Here is a 15,668-nt window from a genome sequence, read left to right on the forward strand (position 1 = left end):
GGTGATCAATCAGCTGGAGTCTCGGAGATGACAACGCAGCATGGGAAATCTTCAACGAGTGTATGCGGTTTCACCGGTTGTTGAAATAGCAATGTCGCGATAGCCCTGATACAGCTGTCGATAACTTAGTGTCAGCCAACGACCGGCCAAAGGATCCCCAAGTAGGCGAGGCATCTAGTTCGCATGAAGCACCTCGAGCACACGAAAATACCGATCTAGCTTCCCCAGCCGTGCCGGGGTAGAAGGCGGGGGATGCCATTGACGGGGGGGGTTCCAAGATGGCGAGCGGCTGGGCCATGTGGAGGACACCACAAGTCACCGTACGGAGTAGCTTGATCAAAGACTCTCATGAGGATGATAGCCGAGGCTCTCCATTCAAAACCTTGACTTCCACCCGCAGATCGAATCCTGACGGACGAGAACTGCAAGTAGCTTTGGGTCCGCGGGCTTGTCCAGTCCCTGCTCGCATTCTTCTGGTAATGATCGTAGCTCGTATGCTGTCCGTATCCACCACACTGGGTCGGGACCCTAGCGCCCATGGACGCAACAGATACGGGACCTGCTATATTGCAGTGCAGACGCCCGAAAGTCTGAAGTCCGTGGACATGACCCATGGAGGCACGATGCCGAGACCAGTACCTTGCTGTTGTCGGCCAAAGGACTTAGGTGAGCTTTATTGTTTCTGGACTCGACCATCTTATATGCTTGCACGACGAACATGGATATAATGGGTCGTCAGAACAGCCTTGAACAGATCTACTCATGCCTTCCTTCAATAGTGCACAATTGGAACGTCACTGTCCTGAAAGTCCTCTTCACGTGTCCTTGCCATGACTTTTTTCACGCTTGCCACGCTATCAACCCCGGAAGGTCTGACCGCCGCTATCGGGGTTGGCGACAAATACTATCCGCTAAGCCAAACGCAACAATTCCAACATGCGACGGTCATGTCTCTGCTTGAGGATTGGACTCGATCCCTGACGACGCTAGAGACGCTCGCCGAGGAGGCCCAGGCCGGCAAACTCTCGCACAGTATTTCCGCCAGCGATGCCATCTTGGAGACCCCAGTCCGGTATCCCAACAAGGTGGCGTGCGCGGGAGCCAATTTCACCGGCCATCTGAAAGAAATGGGCTTCACTGATCTGAGCAAATGGGACATTCTCCCCGTCTTTCTCGCTCCGCCAACGACGACGCTGGTCGGACCAGGGACGACCGTCAAAATTCCGCGCACGACGAAAGAATTCGACTGGGAACTCGAGATGGTGGTGGTGGTAGGCCAACGACTGAGACATGCTTCACGGGAAGAAGCAGCCGCCGCCATCGCAGGTTACATGGTCGGCCTGGATCTCTCGTGTCGGGACCTCGCCATATGTGACAACCAGCTGAAGATCGACTTCATGCGCGGCAAGCTGCAGGACACCATGAAGCCCGCTGGTCCCGTCTTCGTGCCAGCCAAGTTTGTTCCCAACCCGGATGACCTCAGAATGACCCTCCTTGTAAATGACAGGAAGATGCAGGACGCGTCGACAAACGAGATGCTGTACAAGTGTGACGAGATCGTGTCCGTTATCAGCAGTCACGTCACCCTGGAGCCGGGCGATCTCATTTACACCGGCACTCCCAGCGGCCAGGCGAAATCCCATGGTGGGGCCTGGCTCAAGGCTGGGGACAGAATATCTGCCCGAATCGAGGATATCGGGGAGCTCAATGTCACGCTCAAGTCCGATGATTAAGGCATACCTAGGTAATTAAATGAATGAGTCCACCAGGAAGGGATTGATGAGCATTGAAGTCTGGGCCACTTGTAGAACTACTGCCATATTGCTTGGAGGGATCGATGTCGATACAGCACACCTGGGCCTGCTTGATGTTGTACTTCCAGTGCGCTTAATGATGGTCTCAGTACCGTCGTTAGATAGAGGGAACACTCTACAACGGACAGGAATGGCAAGTTGCGAGCCTCCTCTATTGTAGGGGTGAGTCGCGAGCAGTCTTTAATCGTCTTGGCATACCTCGTACATCACCACTCCACAAGTGCAGCCACGAGGCTCTGCACCAGCCTCGCACGTGCCTCGTCATTCCGTTCTACCATCCTGCAGCACATTGTGCTGGGCATTTCACACTCCTAGGCACACAGCGGAACAGGCAACATGGCCTTTTTATGCCCCTACTCGGCTTCTCCGATTCTAAAGCTTCGACTCAAACTCAAACGCCAACTGTGTCATCACGTGTGCCCATCAAAACTGCCTCGTGGCTGCCTCGCGCTAGTGGCGCCTGTCTGGGCCTTTGTGAGTCGCGATGCTCAGCCTCAATGTGATTTGATCGAATAGTTTTCGATATCTACGAGGTACGAGGTATGTGTTTCCATCCTCTGTCGGAAATTCTCATGGTTCAGCTCGTGAGTATGGCGTGGTAGTATGTGTCGTTTGAAGATCCTCCTGTGGCAGCACAAAGGTGGGAAACTGCGTGGTGCTCAAGACTCGTCCCAACCACTATGCTTGACCCCCTAACAGCCCTCGGCCTTGCGGGCAATGTGATACAAATCGCCGATGTTACCTGGAAGCTGGTCTCGGGAGCACGCGAATTGCACACTTCAGGATCGCTGTCTGCACTAACAGCCATAAAGACCGACGCAGAGACCGTTTACGATCAGGCTGTTGCTATCAGAACCCTGCTGGAACCAACCATCGGCTGTCTTACGAAAGACGAGGCCGTGAGTGTTCTTTTCGTGGAAATGGGTATCGCTGACTTTCATTGCAGGCTCTCCACTCCCTCTCTAAGCATATCGAATCGACCTCTGAAGACCTTCTTGTTTGCGTGACGCTCAACGAGCAACAGACGTCGATATGGAACAACATCAAAGGCGCCGCGAAGGCAGTCAAAAAAAAGAGAAAGATTGCCGAGTTGGCCGGGAGACTGGAGCGCCTTCAGAGTCAACTTGGTCTCCGGATACTTGTCGCCTTAAGAACGAGTCTGAGTGAGCAGTCCAATGAGCTGCAAGACCAATACGGGTTGATCCACGACGATATCAAACACATCATACACGTCCTGGAAGGTACTCGCAGGAAAGCACCAGATGTCAATACCGATGGACTCCCCGGTAGCTTGCCGAGACAGTCATTTGCGGCCAGCACCGCACTGAACGACCGAACGCAAGACGCCCTCGATGATAACGCACAGGGCTTAAAAAGTCAGGAACTTTTACCTCAGACCGGACCACCGAAAACGGAATTTGGGAAGAATCTCGCCCTACTGCGGCTTCTCCGGTATCGACACATGCAAGATCGTCGTGATGAGATCCAGAAAGCGCATCGGACGACCTTTGAGTGGATATTTCAAGAAAACGCCGACTCAACTCTTGGGGCCAACTTCCTACGCTGGCTTCATGCCGACAGCATGATTGTACCTTACTGGATCAACGGGAAGGCTGGTTCAGGCAAGAGCACGCTGATGCGTTTCCTCGTAGAAGATCCTCGAACGCGGACGGCCTTGTCAAAAGGGAGCGGGTCAGACGAATTCACCATAGCTTCTTGCTTCTTCTGGAATCTAGGCACAGCGATGCAGAAATCACACCAAGGTTTGCTTCAGAGTCTGTTGTACACCGTTCTGGAAAAACACCCAAGCGCGATCCCTGGCGTTTTTGCAGATATCTGGGACAGCCTTTGGGACAAGGAGACGGATGGAAACATGCCGCCTCTAACCCTCGTTGAGCTCAAACGCGCTTTCTCGGCCCTTGTGAACCTGGATCTGCCCTTCAAGATGTGCTTTTTTGTTGACGGTATTGACGAATATGATGGTGACCATGTCGACATCTGCTCCTTTCTCATGTCGACTTGTTCGGAACGAGTTAAATTGGTCCTCTCGAGTCGACCAATTAACGCGTGCATCGAGGCATTCCGACACTGTCCGTCCTTACGCCTCGAGGACCTCACCTATCCGGATATCAAGCAGTTTGTTGATGATCGCCTTGCACGGCATGAAAAGATGCAACATCTCCTCAAGACGCAGCCGCTCAAGGCCACCGTCCTTGTCGAAGAGCTGGTCGCAAAAGCTTCTGGAGTCTTTCTCTGGGTTAGATTAGTTGTCAAGTCGCTGTTAGACGGCTTGCGGAACGACGATCAGGTGTCGGACCTTCTGGTCAGGCTACGACTCATACCACCTGATCTCGAAAACCTGTACAAGCATATGCTGGGGAAAATGTCGCCTCTGTACCGCGAACAAGCCGCGCAACTGTTTCAGATCATTCAATACTCCCGTGAGCTTTGGGTGAACCGGCCTGTGAAGACATTACTCTTGTCGTACGCAGAGTTCGATCCACAGATCTGTCTGCAGATGCCCCTGGGTCCAGTGGCTGCCGCAGAAGCGTTGCAACGGTGTCGAGCGATGGAGAACCGTCTTCGAAGCCGCTGTTGCGGGCTGCTAGAGACACGATATTTTGTCAAAAGCTACAGCGACAGTTCAAACCAGACGTCTCTCAACGACGAGTCATCGGCGAGTGGCAGGGATGAATATTACTTCGTCCTCACAGATGGATCATCACTTGTTGAAGAAGATCGTGAAGTCGTCAACTCCAATGTCCAATACCTGCACCGAACTGTTGCAGAGTTCTTGCACAGGAAAGATGTTTGGTCCAGTCTCATGGCAAGCGAAGGCGAACTATCCTCGATGTCAATTACCACTGCAGTAGGGCATGCGACTTTGGTAAAGCTGAAGATATCACCATTCACGGGACAAGACAGCGTGACTTGGGCGTTGAAGCTTCTCAAATGTTGTAAGACCGCAGAAGCCGAGACACACAATGCTCAGGTTCAGATCATTGACGAGTTGGACCGCGTCATGCACCACCATTGGCATGGGCATGGAGGCTGGGGACGAAACCATTGGGCCCCAGCTTCCGACTGCAACACTCGCTATCATCATATGTTCGCTCTCGCCGTTCGCTCTGGCCTTGGCAGATATGTCGAGGAGAAGCTCAATGACCTTGGACCAGATCTAATTCATTGCGGTGGTATGCCTCTAATGCGGCAGCTTATCGTGGCCGGTCCGTCATTCGACGAGGTTCCATGTATGGCGAGCTTGCTTTTGCGCTACGGTGCCGATTCCAACGAGATGTATGAGGGCCTCAGCACTTGGCAGTTTGCGATGCACGAGTTCTTGTGCCAAGCAGAGCCGTCGAATATCAACGCCTGGATCAGCCTCTTGAGCCTCTTTGTGTTGAATGGTGCGGATGTGAACGCCCCGATCTATGCTGGGTCCCCAGGAACCTCCTCTGCGGACTGGAAAAAATCTTCGATGTCACCGCTGAGTGCTGTCCGACAGGTCCACCGAAGGCTGTTGGCCGGCCAGGATGTAACGGCATCAACCGCGACGACAGGATTAGAAGATATACTCCTGGAATATGGCGCGCAGCTTAACCTAGATCGTGATCGAGTGCGCTTTGACGAAATCCCCTCCGAGCACCCCGCTGACCCGGCACCTGCTGACGAAATTTCAGACTCGTGGGCGAAAAACCTGCCTGCGAGAGACCACTCGTCCATGACAGCTCCGGTATGGAAGTTGGCAGCGGCTATCTTTGCAGATGAAACAATAGACCCAAGCGAGTATCAGATTGGGCAAGCCAAGGTGAACGAGATATCAACACGAAAGCAGCCTGCGGCCGAGGCGACTCAGGAGCAGGGCGGAGCCAGAATTTTGCAAGACGCCCTCTCACGGGTCCAGTCGGTCGTGGACGAGGGAGTCAAGGATCTGCGCTATCACATGGGCCAGGGCGACAAGATTCCGAAATGGCATTTTATGGCGCAGGGCTACCTACCAAGAAGTGTGAGGTGGTTGCACTGATTTGCGAAATCTCAGGGTCATCGTACGTAATGAACTTGGATCCCTCTACCATTTTTTGTTCTTTGGCTATCCGCTTGGGTGGATTTGTCGAGACCTGCCTACCATGAAGGGTATGACCGTATGATGTGATGTGATTTTTGAGCGTATGCGAGTTTGATGGTATGGCTATGCATTTATGTCCTTTTATGGACAATGAGATGTTGTCAATAATGCATTGCACTTCCCAAATATTATTCTTTCAAACTTGTGCGAAAAGCCCGGGGTCAAGTCGCGGTTGGTGAGTGTGAGAATCTCCAATGGAGATCGGGGACAAGGCTACGCGGAATAAGGGGGGAATTCATCACTATGCCACCCAGAAACCAACCCTGTACGTGAGGAAGACGTGGGATTCTATCCAGAGAACATGGGCATTAAGCTCACAGGACCTGGATGAATCTGCGAATCTGCAAACCTGCGAATCTGTTGCCGGCCAATCATACATGTAGACTGCAGGTGGTGTACATGTCAATGGGGCATTCCCACATACTACTCGGTCGGTCCTCGTGGGCTCTATGGCTGTATACCTATTTTTTCATTGAGTGCAGGTGGCCAGGAAACCCCTCCGTGTGAGTTCGTGACCGGGCTCTCTGTGCCATATCCCCTGCAGGGTTCTTGCAGTCCCGATTGCCAGATTTTATCTCATCTCATCCAATTTTTGCTCTTTTCATTGCAACCCATCGATCGTAATACCTCTCACGTAGCGTGGCAGACGGGGGCGTCTAGCCGCGAGGTGTCGGGAAGCTTCTTCGAGTTGCCTCTCTCTGTGCGAATCTACTCGTCCCCTCCACCCGCTGCCAATCCACTTCCGCCGACCTGTTTCGCGCTCTTGGCGCCGCAGATATCGTCCACTCTCAGGAGCAGACACGCACTTTCCACCGCCGTCTTGATGCTCTGCAATTTGACCGCCTGGGGTTCCCAGACACCATAGTCCTTCATGTCGACCACATTGCCCGTATCGCCGTCGACACCGAACGTCGATTTCCCCTCGGCCTGCTTCGCGCGGAGCTGGGTCAGGATGCGGATGGGGCTGGCGCCGGCGTTCTGGATCAGTGTGCGGGGGATGACTTCCATGGCGTCCGCGACGGCGCGGTACGGCCACTGCATCACGCCCTCGATGGACTTGGACTTTTGCGCAAGTCGCACCGAGACGGCCATCTCGGTGGCGCCCCCGCCGGGAGAGAGGCGCGGGTGGAACATGACGTTGCGGGCCACGGACATGGCGTCTTGGAGGTTGCGTTCGATCTCGTTCAGAATGTCCTTTGAGGGGCCCCGGAGCAGGATCGTACATGCTTTTGGGTTCTTGCACTTTGTGAGGAATGTGAAATACTCGTCGCCGATCTTTTCAATCTCGAACAGACCACAGCCCGTGCCCACGTCGGACTCGACGAGGTCGTCAACCCGGTTTACAATGGTAGCGCCCACGGCGCGGGCAATGCGGTTGTTGTCCGTCTTCCGCACTCTTCGCAGTGCCGTGACGTTGGCCTTTTGGAAGTAGTGTTGTGCCAGGTCGGACACGCCCTTCTCGGTGATGACCAGGTCGGGCTTGACTGCCAGGACCGCGTCGCACATCTTTTTGACCTGTTCCTCTTCGATCTGTAGGATTTTGTTCCATGAGTCCTCGTCCGTGATCTCGACATTTGTCTGGGATTCGCCCTTTTTGTACTCGAGAGTGCAGTCCAGCAGCACGATCCGAGGGTTCTCTATCCGTCGACGCATCGAGGCGTGTGTAATGTCCTTGTTCAACATGACTCCATCCAGCACTCTTGACTCCTCGATTTCTCCACCGGGAATCTTTTCAACGCGGGCGTATCGCTTGATGTCGATTTCTACGGGTTTCGAAGGCGCCACCGAAGAGGCGGACTTCGCGGTGCCGTTCGCCTGGGGTGCATTCGAAATAGATGTCTGGTCCTGAGAAACGGTTCGCACGGCGTTCAGGGCAAGGGAGCACATGAGTTCCGAGTATCGAGAGATGGTCTTGGTGCCGATGGAGGATTCGATGAGCGAGATCATAGCCTTGTCGCTCGAGGTGTCGACGGGGATGGAGATCTCTTCGACGATCGCCAGCGCGTCCGTCAGAGCCTTTTTGAAGGCCTGGATAATCACCACGGGATGGATATTTCGTTCGAGTTGGGGCAGCGCCTGCGCCAGGATCTCGCCCGCTGTCCAACCTCGTCAGTTTGGATCTCTTAGCCTCGACATTAAACAGCAGCAATATACCTAATATGATGACCGTCGTTGTCCCGTCGCCCACCTCCTCATCCTGCGTCCGACTCAACTCGATCATGCTCTTTGCCGCAGGATGCGCAACCTCGATCTCTCGGAGGATGGCGTGGCCGTCGTTCGTCAGGACAATGCCGCCCATGGGATCAAGCAGCATCTTCAGCATTGCTTTGGGCCCGAGACATGATCGTATGATATCCGCCACCCTGTGTTTTGGTCAGCCCACGGAACCGGGTTTCCTAGTTGTGTTTCCTCACGTTTTCGCAGCGGTAATGTTGGATATTTGCGCCTTTCGACCCACTTGTCTTTCACCATTCGCCGTATCTATCAAGATAGGTCAGCAAGTCGGTGCACGCAGAGAAATACCGGATGGGCTCACTCATAACCACCACAGGCGCCTGCATCCTGCCTGCGGTCTTAGGCCTGTGGCCTGGAAACAGATTTCTAAAGGATCTTCGCCTGCAACACCGGAAGAGCGGTCTCAGATATGGGGAGGACTACCGCGCGGTCAAAAGACTTGTAGAACGGCGACAACGAAAGGACTGGTGTACTGTGGTTTGGCTAGTATGTTGGAATTGAAGCCCTGTGCGATCGGTGGGATGGGGTGATCTCCAACTTTTTTACATTCGGCCAGGCTGCGCTAGTCTACATTTGAATACGGCTCAGCCTTGTGCTGTGACCAATAGCACTAGGCGGGACGCTGTACGACCTACACTCACCGACTGGTCTGATTGATCATGTGGGAGAAGGAATGTGCTTCCCTCGTCATAAGAGTAGCAGCATGATCTTTTTCCGTGTTGAAGGGTCTAGGTCTCGGTGCGTTTGGGCCGATAACTTTTATTACACTACCCCTCTAGTCTCCACTTGTTGCCACTCGTCTTCCCTCCTCCCTTCGATATCTTTTTATAGTAGACGTCAATGACCTGAGCCTTGGAACCATCGATCCCATTAATGCACAAGAAGAAATAACCTTCCCAGTCAACCTCGAGCAATGATGCGTGCTGGGAGGCACACAGGGTGGTCGCTCAAATCGGCTCCTCCCTCGGTTCGATCAAAACTTCATTCACCGCAACATGCTGCGGTTGTCTCAATGCATAGACAATCGAATTGGCCACATCTTCCGGATCCAAGATCTGCGCACCAGTCGGCTCACCATATTTCTTGATTGCTTCAGTGTCCGTGGACATGCCGAAGAGCTCAGTCGCCGTGTTGCCAGGTTGCACGCTCGTGACACGCAACCCACTCCCTGCGGTTTCTAGTCGCAGGCTCTGTAGAGTGGCTTCGACAAAGAACTTGCTGGCTGAGTAAACACCTAAGCCAGGGAAGACCTTTCGGCCCGCATCCGACGATATGGCGACAATGTGCCCGCTACCGCGCGAGATCATCGACGGCACCACCGAGGAAAGGCAATGTAGAAGCCCCTTGCAGTTCACATCGACGGTACGGTCCCAATCTTCTGTGTGCACATTTGCCATCATGGTGTAATACATGACGCCAGCGCAGGACACCAGGATATCGACTGGCCCAAGCTCGTCATTCGCTGCTTGGATAAGGCTCTCGACCTGCTTCCTGTCCGTCACATCTGTCTGTCGAACTATCACCTTGCCCTCGCGGACCACAAGTCTGCTCTTCACAGCCTCGAGAGCGTCGGTGCGGCGAGCGCCTAGAGCCAGATGGAGGCCTTCGCGTGCCAGAGCTGCAGCGACGGCAGCTCCGATCCCGGATGAAGCCCCAGTAATGACAGCCACACGTCCGCTCAGGGGTCCTCTTCGTATGGGCTGCGCGGTGCCACCGAGAGCATGTTGACGGGACGGCGGACGCGGCAACCATCCTCGGGCAAACCAATGGCGAGCATACGTTTCGAGCAATACGCTATCAACCTTGGGTCGTTCAACAACAGCCCGCAAGGGCCTAGTAGCGGCGTTGTTTAGCACAACAATGCCTCTCAAGAACTCGACGCTCGGCATGCCGCTGCGGAGGATGTCAATGGTAAAGGCACCATCTCCACCTTTCAAGGTGCCTCTGTTCTCCTGCCATCGGCTGACCCAATCGTCCCAAGGGAGTGGTTTTGTGGAATATCCAAGCTCTTCTAGGTCTTTGAAGACTGACCGGGTCTGTACGGGATCAGGATCACCGAGGTGAAAAATGAACTGCGTGGTGTTGGTCTGATTCGAGAGATGGACGATGGCTTTGCTAACAAAGTCGACCGGGGTCATCTCAGCGCGCCAACCTTCCACATCTGGAGCATATCCCAGGTTAACGGACTCAACAATGATCGCATTAAGCAGATCCCGTGAGTTCCCTGCTCCTGTTGCACTGTGACCGCTGATTGTACCCGCTCGATGAACCTTCACCGGCAAGCCTCGACGGCCAGCTTCACGTACGAGTTTCTCTGCCACCCATTTTGTCTGGCCATATCCATCGGCCAGTTTTTCTGGGACGTCGTCCACGTCCAGCATGACATCCTCATCCCAGCTATTCCGAGATGGAGGCAACACACCATTCGTGGAGATGTATTGCACTGTGGCTCCAGCGCGACATGCTAGGCGCAGGATTTCCCTTGTTCCGCCCACATTAGCGTCCCGGAGGGCAGCGTACGGGTACACAAGATTGACACTGGCGGCAGCGTGGAAAATAACTTGGACACGCCCTGCGAGTTCTTCGAAGGCGTCCGGCGAGAGACCCAGTCGAGGTCGGGATAAATTGCCAGGGAGGATTTCGACGCGTTCCATAATCGAGTCCCGCCACAATCCCAGATCGAGCAGGTGCCTTCGCAACCTTGCGACGCCTTCTGGCAGATCGGCTTCGGAAGGATCACTGAAACGTACAAAACACAATATCTTTGCCGATGTGCTTTCCAGTAGGTCATTCAACAAGAATGCACCCAAGAAGCCAGTGGCACCGGTCAGTAGGATCGTATCTGCTTTGCTGGCCGCACATATGCTGGCATTTGTGGGTCGAATATTGTCCTCAAGGGTCGAGTCTTTCCGGAGGACATCAGGCAGATGAGCCTGCACCGCTGCAGCATGACCGTCTCTCACAGATCGCACTGTTTCCAAGTGACCATTGAGAGTCGCAGGGTCGACAAGTCGTGCTAGAGGCACCTTGACTCCTAGAACCCTGGAGAACCGTGCAGACAAGTCTGCGAGCGTCAAAGAGTGACCGCCAAGGTCGAAGAAGCTGTGCTCCGGCGTTATGGTGTTCCGTGAGATCTTGAGACTTGCAGCCCAGATTTCAGCGATGGCTTCAATATCAATTGGATCATGGTCTCCCTTGTGTCCATTAAATGGGCTACTGCGGCCACTGCCATTGACAGCTTTGGGGGTTGTTGGTTGGGGAAGGCGTTTGAGATCAACCTTGCCAGACACTGCATTGGTAGGCAGCTCCTCAACTTCCACCCACAGAGCCGGAATCATATAGTGAGCCAGGTAGGATGAGAGCGTCCGTCTTGCAGCTGGACTGTGCCCCAATTCATTAACCTCCAACTCCGGGCGATCTGCGGAAGACTCCTTGTCCCGGACAAAGTATGCAACGAGTTGCCGTTCCAACGCCTCGCCATGAGCCGTGACTGCACAATGACGAACAGCCAGGTGTTGCACAATGGCGTGCTCGACCTTTCCGGGGACGACGGAGTAGCCACGAAGCTTGATCATGGCTCCGACGCGACCAGTGATTTCCAAAAGTCCTGACGGAAGGATTCGTGCCTGGTCTCCAGTTCGGTACATGCGCGCTCCTGGGGCTGAATCAAATGGGTCCGGTGTGAAGGCTTTGGCAGTTGTCTCAGGACGATTGATGTAGCCGCGGGCCAGGAGTCTACCGCCCACGAAAAGTTCTCCGCTTTCTCCAGCTTCCACCTTTTGACCACTCTCATCGAGAATGTAGGTGTGTTCTGGATCCAGAGGAGGGCCGACGGGACAGTAGTTTGCCTCATTGTCCAGCATCTCTCCAATATCTCCACAGGCAATCTCGTGAGTCTCGCAGGCGCTGTAGACGTTGAGCAGGGTTGTGTTGGGAAGAGCTTTTATTGCTCGACGGGCCAAGTCGGTGGTCACGACTTCACCGTTCAGCCACAAGGTCCGCAGCTTCGGAAGACGAGCCCCGATCTTTGGGTGCCGCGACAGCACCGCGGCCAAGAGCGTCGGGGTCATGAGGGTCTCGGTGATTTTCTTAGAAGCGAGTAGGTCCACGAGCGCGGGGGGGTCATAACTGGCCTCGTCGGGCACTGCAACGACAGTGGCTCCCCGCAGCAGGGGACGCAGGATCTCCCAGATGAAGAAGACATTGCAGGCGACACGATCGCCGGGCTGCAGATCGCGAAACCCGAATCGCAGGTTATACGAAAGTACTGGCGCTCGATGAGGATTGGCGATGCCCTTGGGTTTGCCCGTTGTTCCTGAAGAATAAGAAACGAAGGCAAGTCTGTCCAGATCATCATCAGCAGGCAGCGGAGGGAGGTCTTTCACATCTCCATTGGTGTCTGTCTGCTCCTCATCCAGAGTGATGAGAGGAATGCCCTCCTTGATCTTACCAAGTTCGGCGCGGTAAGTGACCACTACAGCTGGTTGGGCATCGTCAATAACGTCTGCCAGGAGTTCAGGAGGGTAAGCCAGTTCGAGGACGAGAAATGCCCCGCCTGCCCGGAGCGCGGCGAGACAGGCAATCACATAGTTGGCACTGCGTGGTAGGAGCACGCCAACGAGGCTGTCTCGGCCGACTCGGTGCTTGCGGAGGCGATTGGCGAGAGCCTCGACCTTTCGGTCAAGTTGGACATAGGTGTATGTCGCCGTATCGTCCTCCAACGCCACAGCATCCGGTGTCACCTGGACCTGTTGTCGGAAAAGGGCCGACAGGTCCTTACTGATGTCGAGGATAGCCATGATTTCTCACAGTGGGTTTTGCTGGGTAGATGTCCAACCCGACTAGCACTGCGTGGTTCCCATTGTCTTATGGATGGGAGGATGATGAAGAAGGAAAGACGCCGGTGACACTCACTCTGCCTCTTGGGCAACACAGGTTTTTCCGCAGGGCAAAATGATTTGATTCTGTTGAGTGGCTGTGGGAACTTCTCCCACGCTTTTGCCAGGATCTCGACCAATGGTACCACGGTATCCAGAAGACGTCATCACGAAAACTTCGAGATTCCTTGGATAGACGTCGCTAATTCGCCAACCGACACGGATCTGGCGACACGCAGTTCCTGAGCACATGCCCGGCAGGATTGGCGAGCGACGGCCCAAATCCTGGTAGATCTAAACCTAGACATGGAGTAACTGGACAGGTACCCAGTCTTGCCCGTCCGCGGATCTGTACCCGGTCAGCAGTAAGTCGTCTGCGCTCTGTGGGAGCAAGGCTGCTCTAGTACTTTTTCGATCGACAGGGCACTTGTTACACAGCCATATTGCTCCCAAGAGTAGTTATATAGCGAACAGGTAGGTAACGCTGTGAAAAATCCGGATACATGGGGGCTGAGTCAGAAGGATTAAATAGGGAGGTACGCCCCCATATTGCCATCGACGAAACGTAACCGCATTTACTAATGGGAGCCTAAACAACATCTACCCTTCGTCTTGGTCCATATCATCTCGACTCCGCTTTCCGCCCACGCCCTTTCCCGTCCGCTTGTGCCGCAGGGTTGCACCTTTCTTGCCCCTGTTGTCATGCAGCTCCTTCATCTCCATGGCGGCAGCCCGTTGGGCGTCTCCCACCCGCTCCGCCAATACCATGACCTCTTCCTTGACCGTCTCGTACTCCTTCAATTTCTTACCTAGTGCGCCCTCAATCCTCATCCACAATTCCACATCATACTGAGTGACGAAAGAAATCGCCTTGCCGCTCTTACCCGCTCTCGCCGTCCGCCCAACTCGGTGGATGTATGTTTTGCTATCGTGGGGAAGATCAAAATTGATCACGAGATCAACAGAAGGAATGTCCAGGCCTCGTGACGCCACATCAGAAGCAACTAATAGATTGCGGGATTTTGCGCGGAACTTGTTGAGAGCAGCCAATCGCGCCTGCTGCGACAGCTGGCCGTGGATGGGGATAGCTGAGAAGCCAAGGGTCCGCAGGAGGATCGAGATTCGCTGTGCTTCGTTGACTGTGCGTGTGAAGATGATCCCTGTCTGACCGGCCAGCTCGTTCAAAACATGTATGAGATAGAGGTCTTTGTGCTTGTGAGGGATGAAGAGGTATGATTGGATCAGCGTCGATACAGTCTGGTATTTGTCCTGGGAGACCGCCACACGAAGGGGATTCGACAACGATGCTCGTTGGAGCGATTCGACCTTGCTTGACATTGTAGCAGAAAACAGATATGTCTTTCTCCCTTCTCTTGGTATTATCTTCAGAATCTTGTCCAAGATCGGCCCAAAGTCCAAGTCAAGCAATCGATCGGCTTCGTCCATGACCAAGTACTTCAACTGGCGCAATGAGAACCCCTTTGTGTTTTCCAGATGGTCCAGCAGACGTCCCGGCGTGGCAACAATGACATGAGGTTTCTTGCCCAGAGCAATCGCTTGAGGAATCATGTCCATGCCACCAACCAGCACGGCGCACCGGACTGCGATCAGCGAACCCAGAGCCTCCACCGCCTGAGATATCTGGTATGCAAGTTCTCGTGTTGGCGCCAGGATCAAAGAATGGAGTTGTTGCGGTTTGTCCATGAGTGCCTGAAGAATGGGAAGGACGAAGGCAGCCGTTTTGCCGCTCCCCGTCTCTGCCAACCCAATGAGGTCCCGACCTTGCAACGCCAACGGTATTGCTTCGGCTTGAATCGGCGTAGGCGCTTTGTACCCAAGGCTCTCGCATGCTTCGCACAGGGAATCAATTATTCCTAGTTCTTTGAACGTGGTTGGCTTCGTGGACTTCGCTTGCATTTCTTCCTCAGCATCGCTGGTCGGTGCGGTTTCGGACCCGGTGGGCGATCGATTATCGTCGGAGGAGGTTACATCATGACTCAACTTTCGTTTCTTGAGCGGCGGCATCTTTCTGGTGGGAGGAGACAACAGTTGCCGGGCAATGGGGGAGGAAGGAAAAAGTTTCTGTTTCATGTAGAACAGGCGCAGGCCCGAAATTTTGGCGCACGGATCTGGCTTATCTTATCGCCCGTGATCTTCAGCCTTGCAAGCCAGCACTTGGCAAGGCTCCGTTGCGGGCTCGGAAAATCTTTCGGAGCGGAAATGAACGATCTAAACGTCACAAAGGACTCGGTACTCCGTAAATAAAAACTTCTTGTTTGTGCCCAGCAATTTGAGACGCCGGAGTGCACTGGGGCTAATGTGTTGTGGTCGAGAGCTGTACTGCCGCTCAAGATTGGATTAGCCTTTCGCAAGCTAACCTCAATTCCTTACCCAGATACTCACCCTCGACTTCTTCGACAGTACCATCTGTGCCCCTTCGCGGCTACCCTCTGCACCAGTTTTCGCCACTCAATCACTAGCGTTTACCAGGTGCATTTCCTTCCCGGCTATTGCATCCGGCTCTAATGTGACCCGTCAGGAAATGAGGAGATCCTCAGGGTTCGTTGGTAGCATCGATGCGATCGATGAGATGTTGACCTCTCGCATTTTCGGATC

At 54.1% G+C, this 15,668-nt stretch overlaps 5 protein-coding genes across 5 annotated transcripts; 2 read left to right on the plus strand and 3 right to left on the minus strand.

Moving 5' to 3' along the window:
- Window positions 1-830: 830 nt before the first annotated feature.
- On the plus strand, window positions 831-1,733 carry Z520_04406 (uncharacterized protein; the record flags this gene model as incomplete). The annotated part of the gene is made up of 1 exon (XM_016774913.1): window positions 831-1,733. One exon carries the CDS (start codon window positions 831-833, stop codon window positions 1,731-1,733), a length of 903 nt encoding a protein of 300 aa, XP_016633893.1.
- A 761-nt stretch (window positions 1,734-2,494) lies between these two features.
- On the plus strand, window positions 2,495-5,838 carry Z520_04407 (uncharacterized protein; the record flags this gene model as incomplete). Its single annotated transcript, XM_016774914.1, has 2 exons — window positions 2,495-2,713; window positions 2,761-5,838. 2 exons carry the CDS (start codon window positions 2,495-2,497, stop codon window positions 5,836-5,838), a joined length of 3,297 nt encoding a protein of 1,098 aa, XP_016633894.1.
- An 810-nt stretch (window positions 5,839-6,648) lies between these two features.
- Window positions 6,649-8,501, minus strand: Z520_04408 (T-complex protein 1 subunit gamma; the record flags this gene model as incomplete). The annotated part of the gene is made up of 4 exons (XM_016774915.1): window positions 6,649-8,036; window positions 8,095-8,303; window positions 8,355-8,421; window positions 8,477-8,501. The coding sequence occupies 4 exons, from the start codon at window positions 8,499-8,501 to the stop codon at window positions 6,649-6,651; spliced, it is 1,689 nt and encodes a 562-aa protein (XP_016633895.1).
- A 621-nt stretch (window positions 8,502-9,122) lies between these two features.
- On the minus strand, window positions 9,123-12,974 carry Z520_04409 (uncharacterized protein; the record flags this gene model as incomplete). Its single annotated transcript, XM_016774916.1, has 1 exon — window positions 9,123-12,974. The coding sequence occupies one exon, from the start codon at window positions 12,972-12,974 to the stop codon at window positions 9,123-9,125; it is 3,852 nt and encodes a 1,283-aa protein (XP_016633896.1).
- Window positions 12,975-13,652: 678 nt separating this feature from the next.
- On the minus strand, window positions 13,653-15,077 carry Z520_04410 (ATP-dependent rRNA helicase RRP3; the record flags this gene model as incomplete). The annotated part of the gene is made up of 1 exon (XM_016774917.1): window positions 13,653-15,077. One exon carries the CDS (start codon window positions 15,075-15,077, stop codon window positions 13,653-13,655), a length of 1,425 nt encoding a protein of 474 aa, XP_016633897.1.
- Window positions 15,078-15,668: the final 591 nt, after the last annotated feature.

The sequence above is a fragment of the Fonsecaea multimorphosa genome (assembly GCF_000836435.1).
Source record: "Fonsecaea multimorphosa CBS 102226 unplaced genomic scaffold supercont1.7, whole genome shotgun sequence".
In the NCBI taxonomy this organism is placed as follows: domain Eukaryota; kingdom Fungi; phylum Ascomycota; class Eurotiomycetes; order Chaetothyriales; family Herpotrichiellaceae; genus Fonsecaea; species Fonsecaea multimorphosa.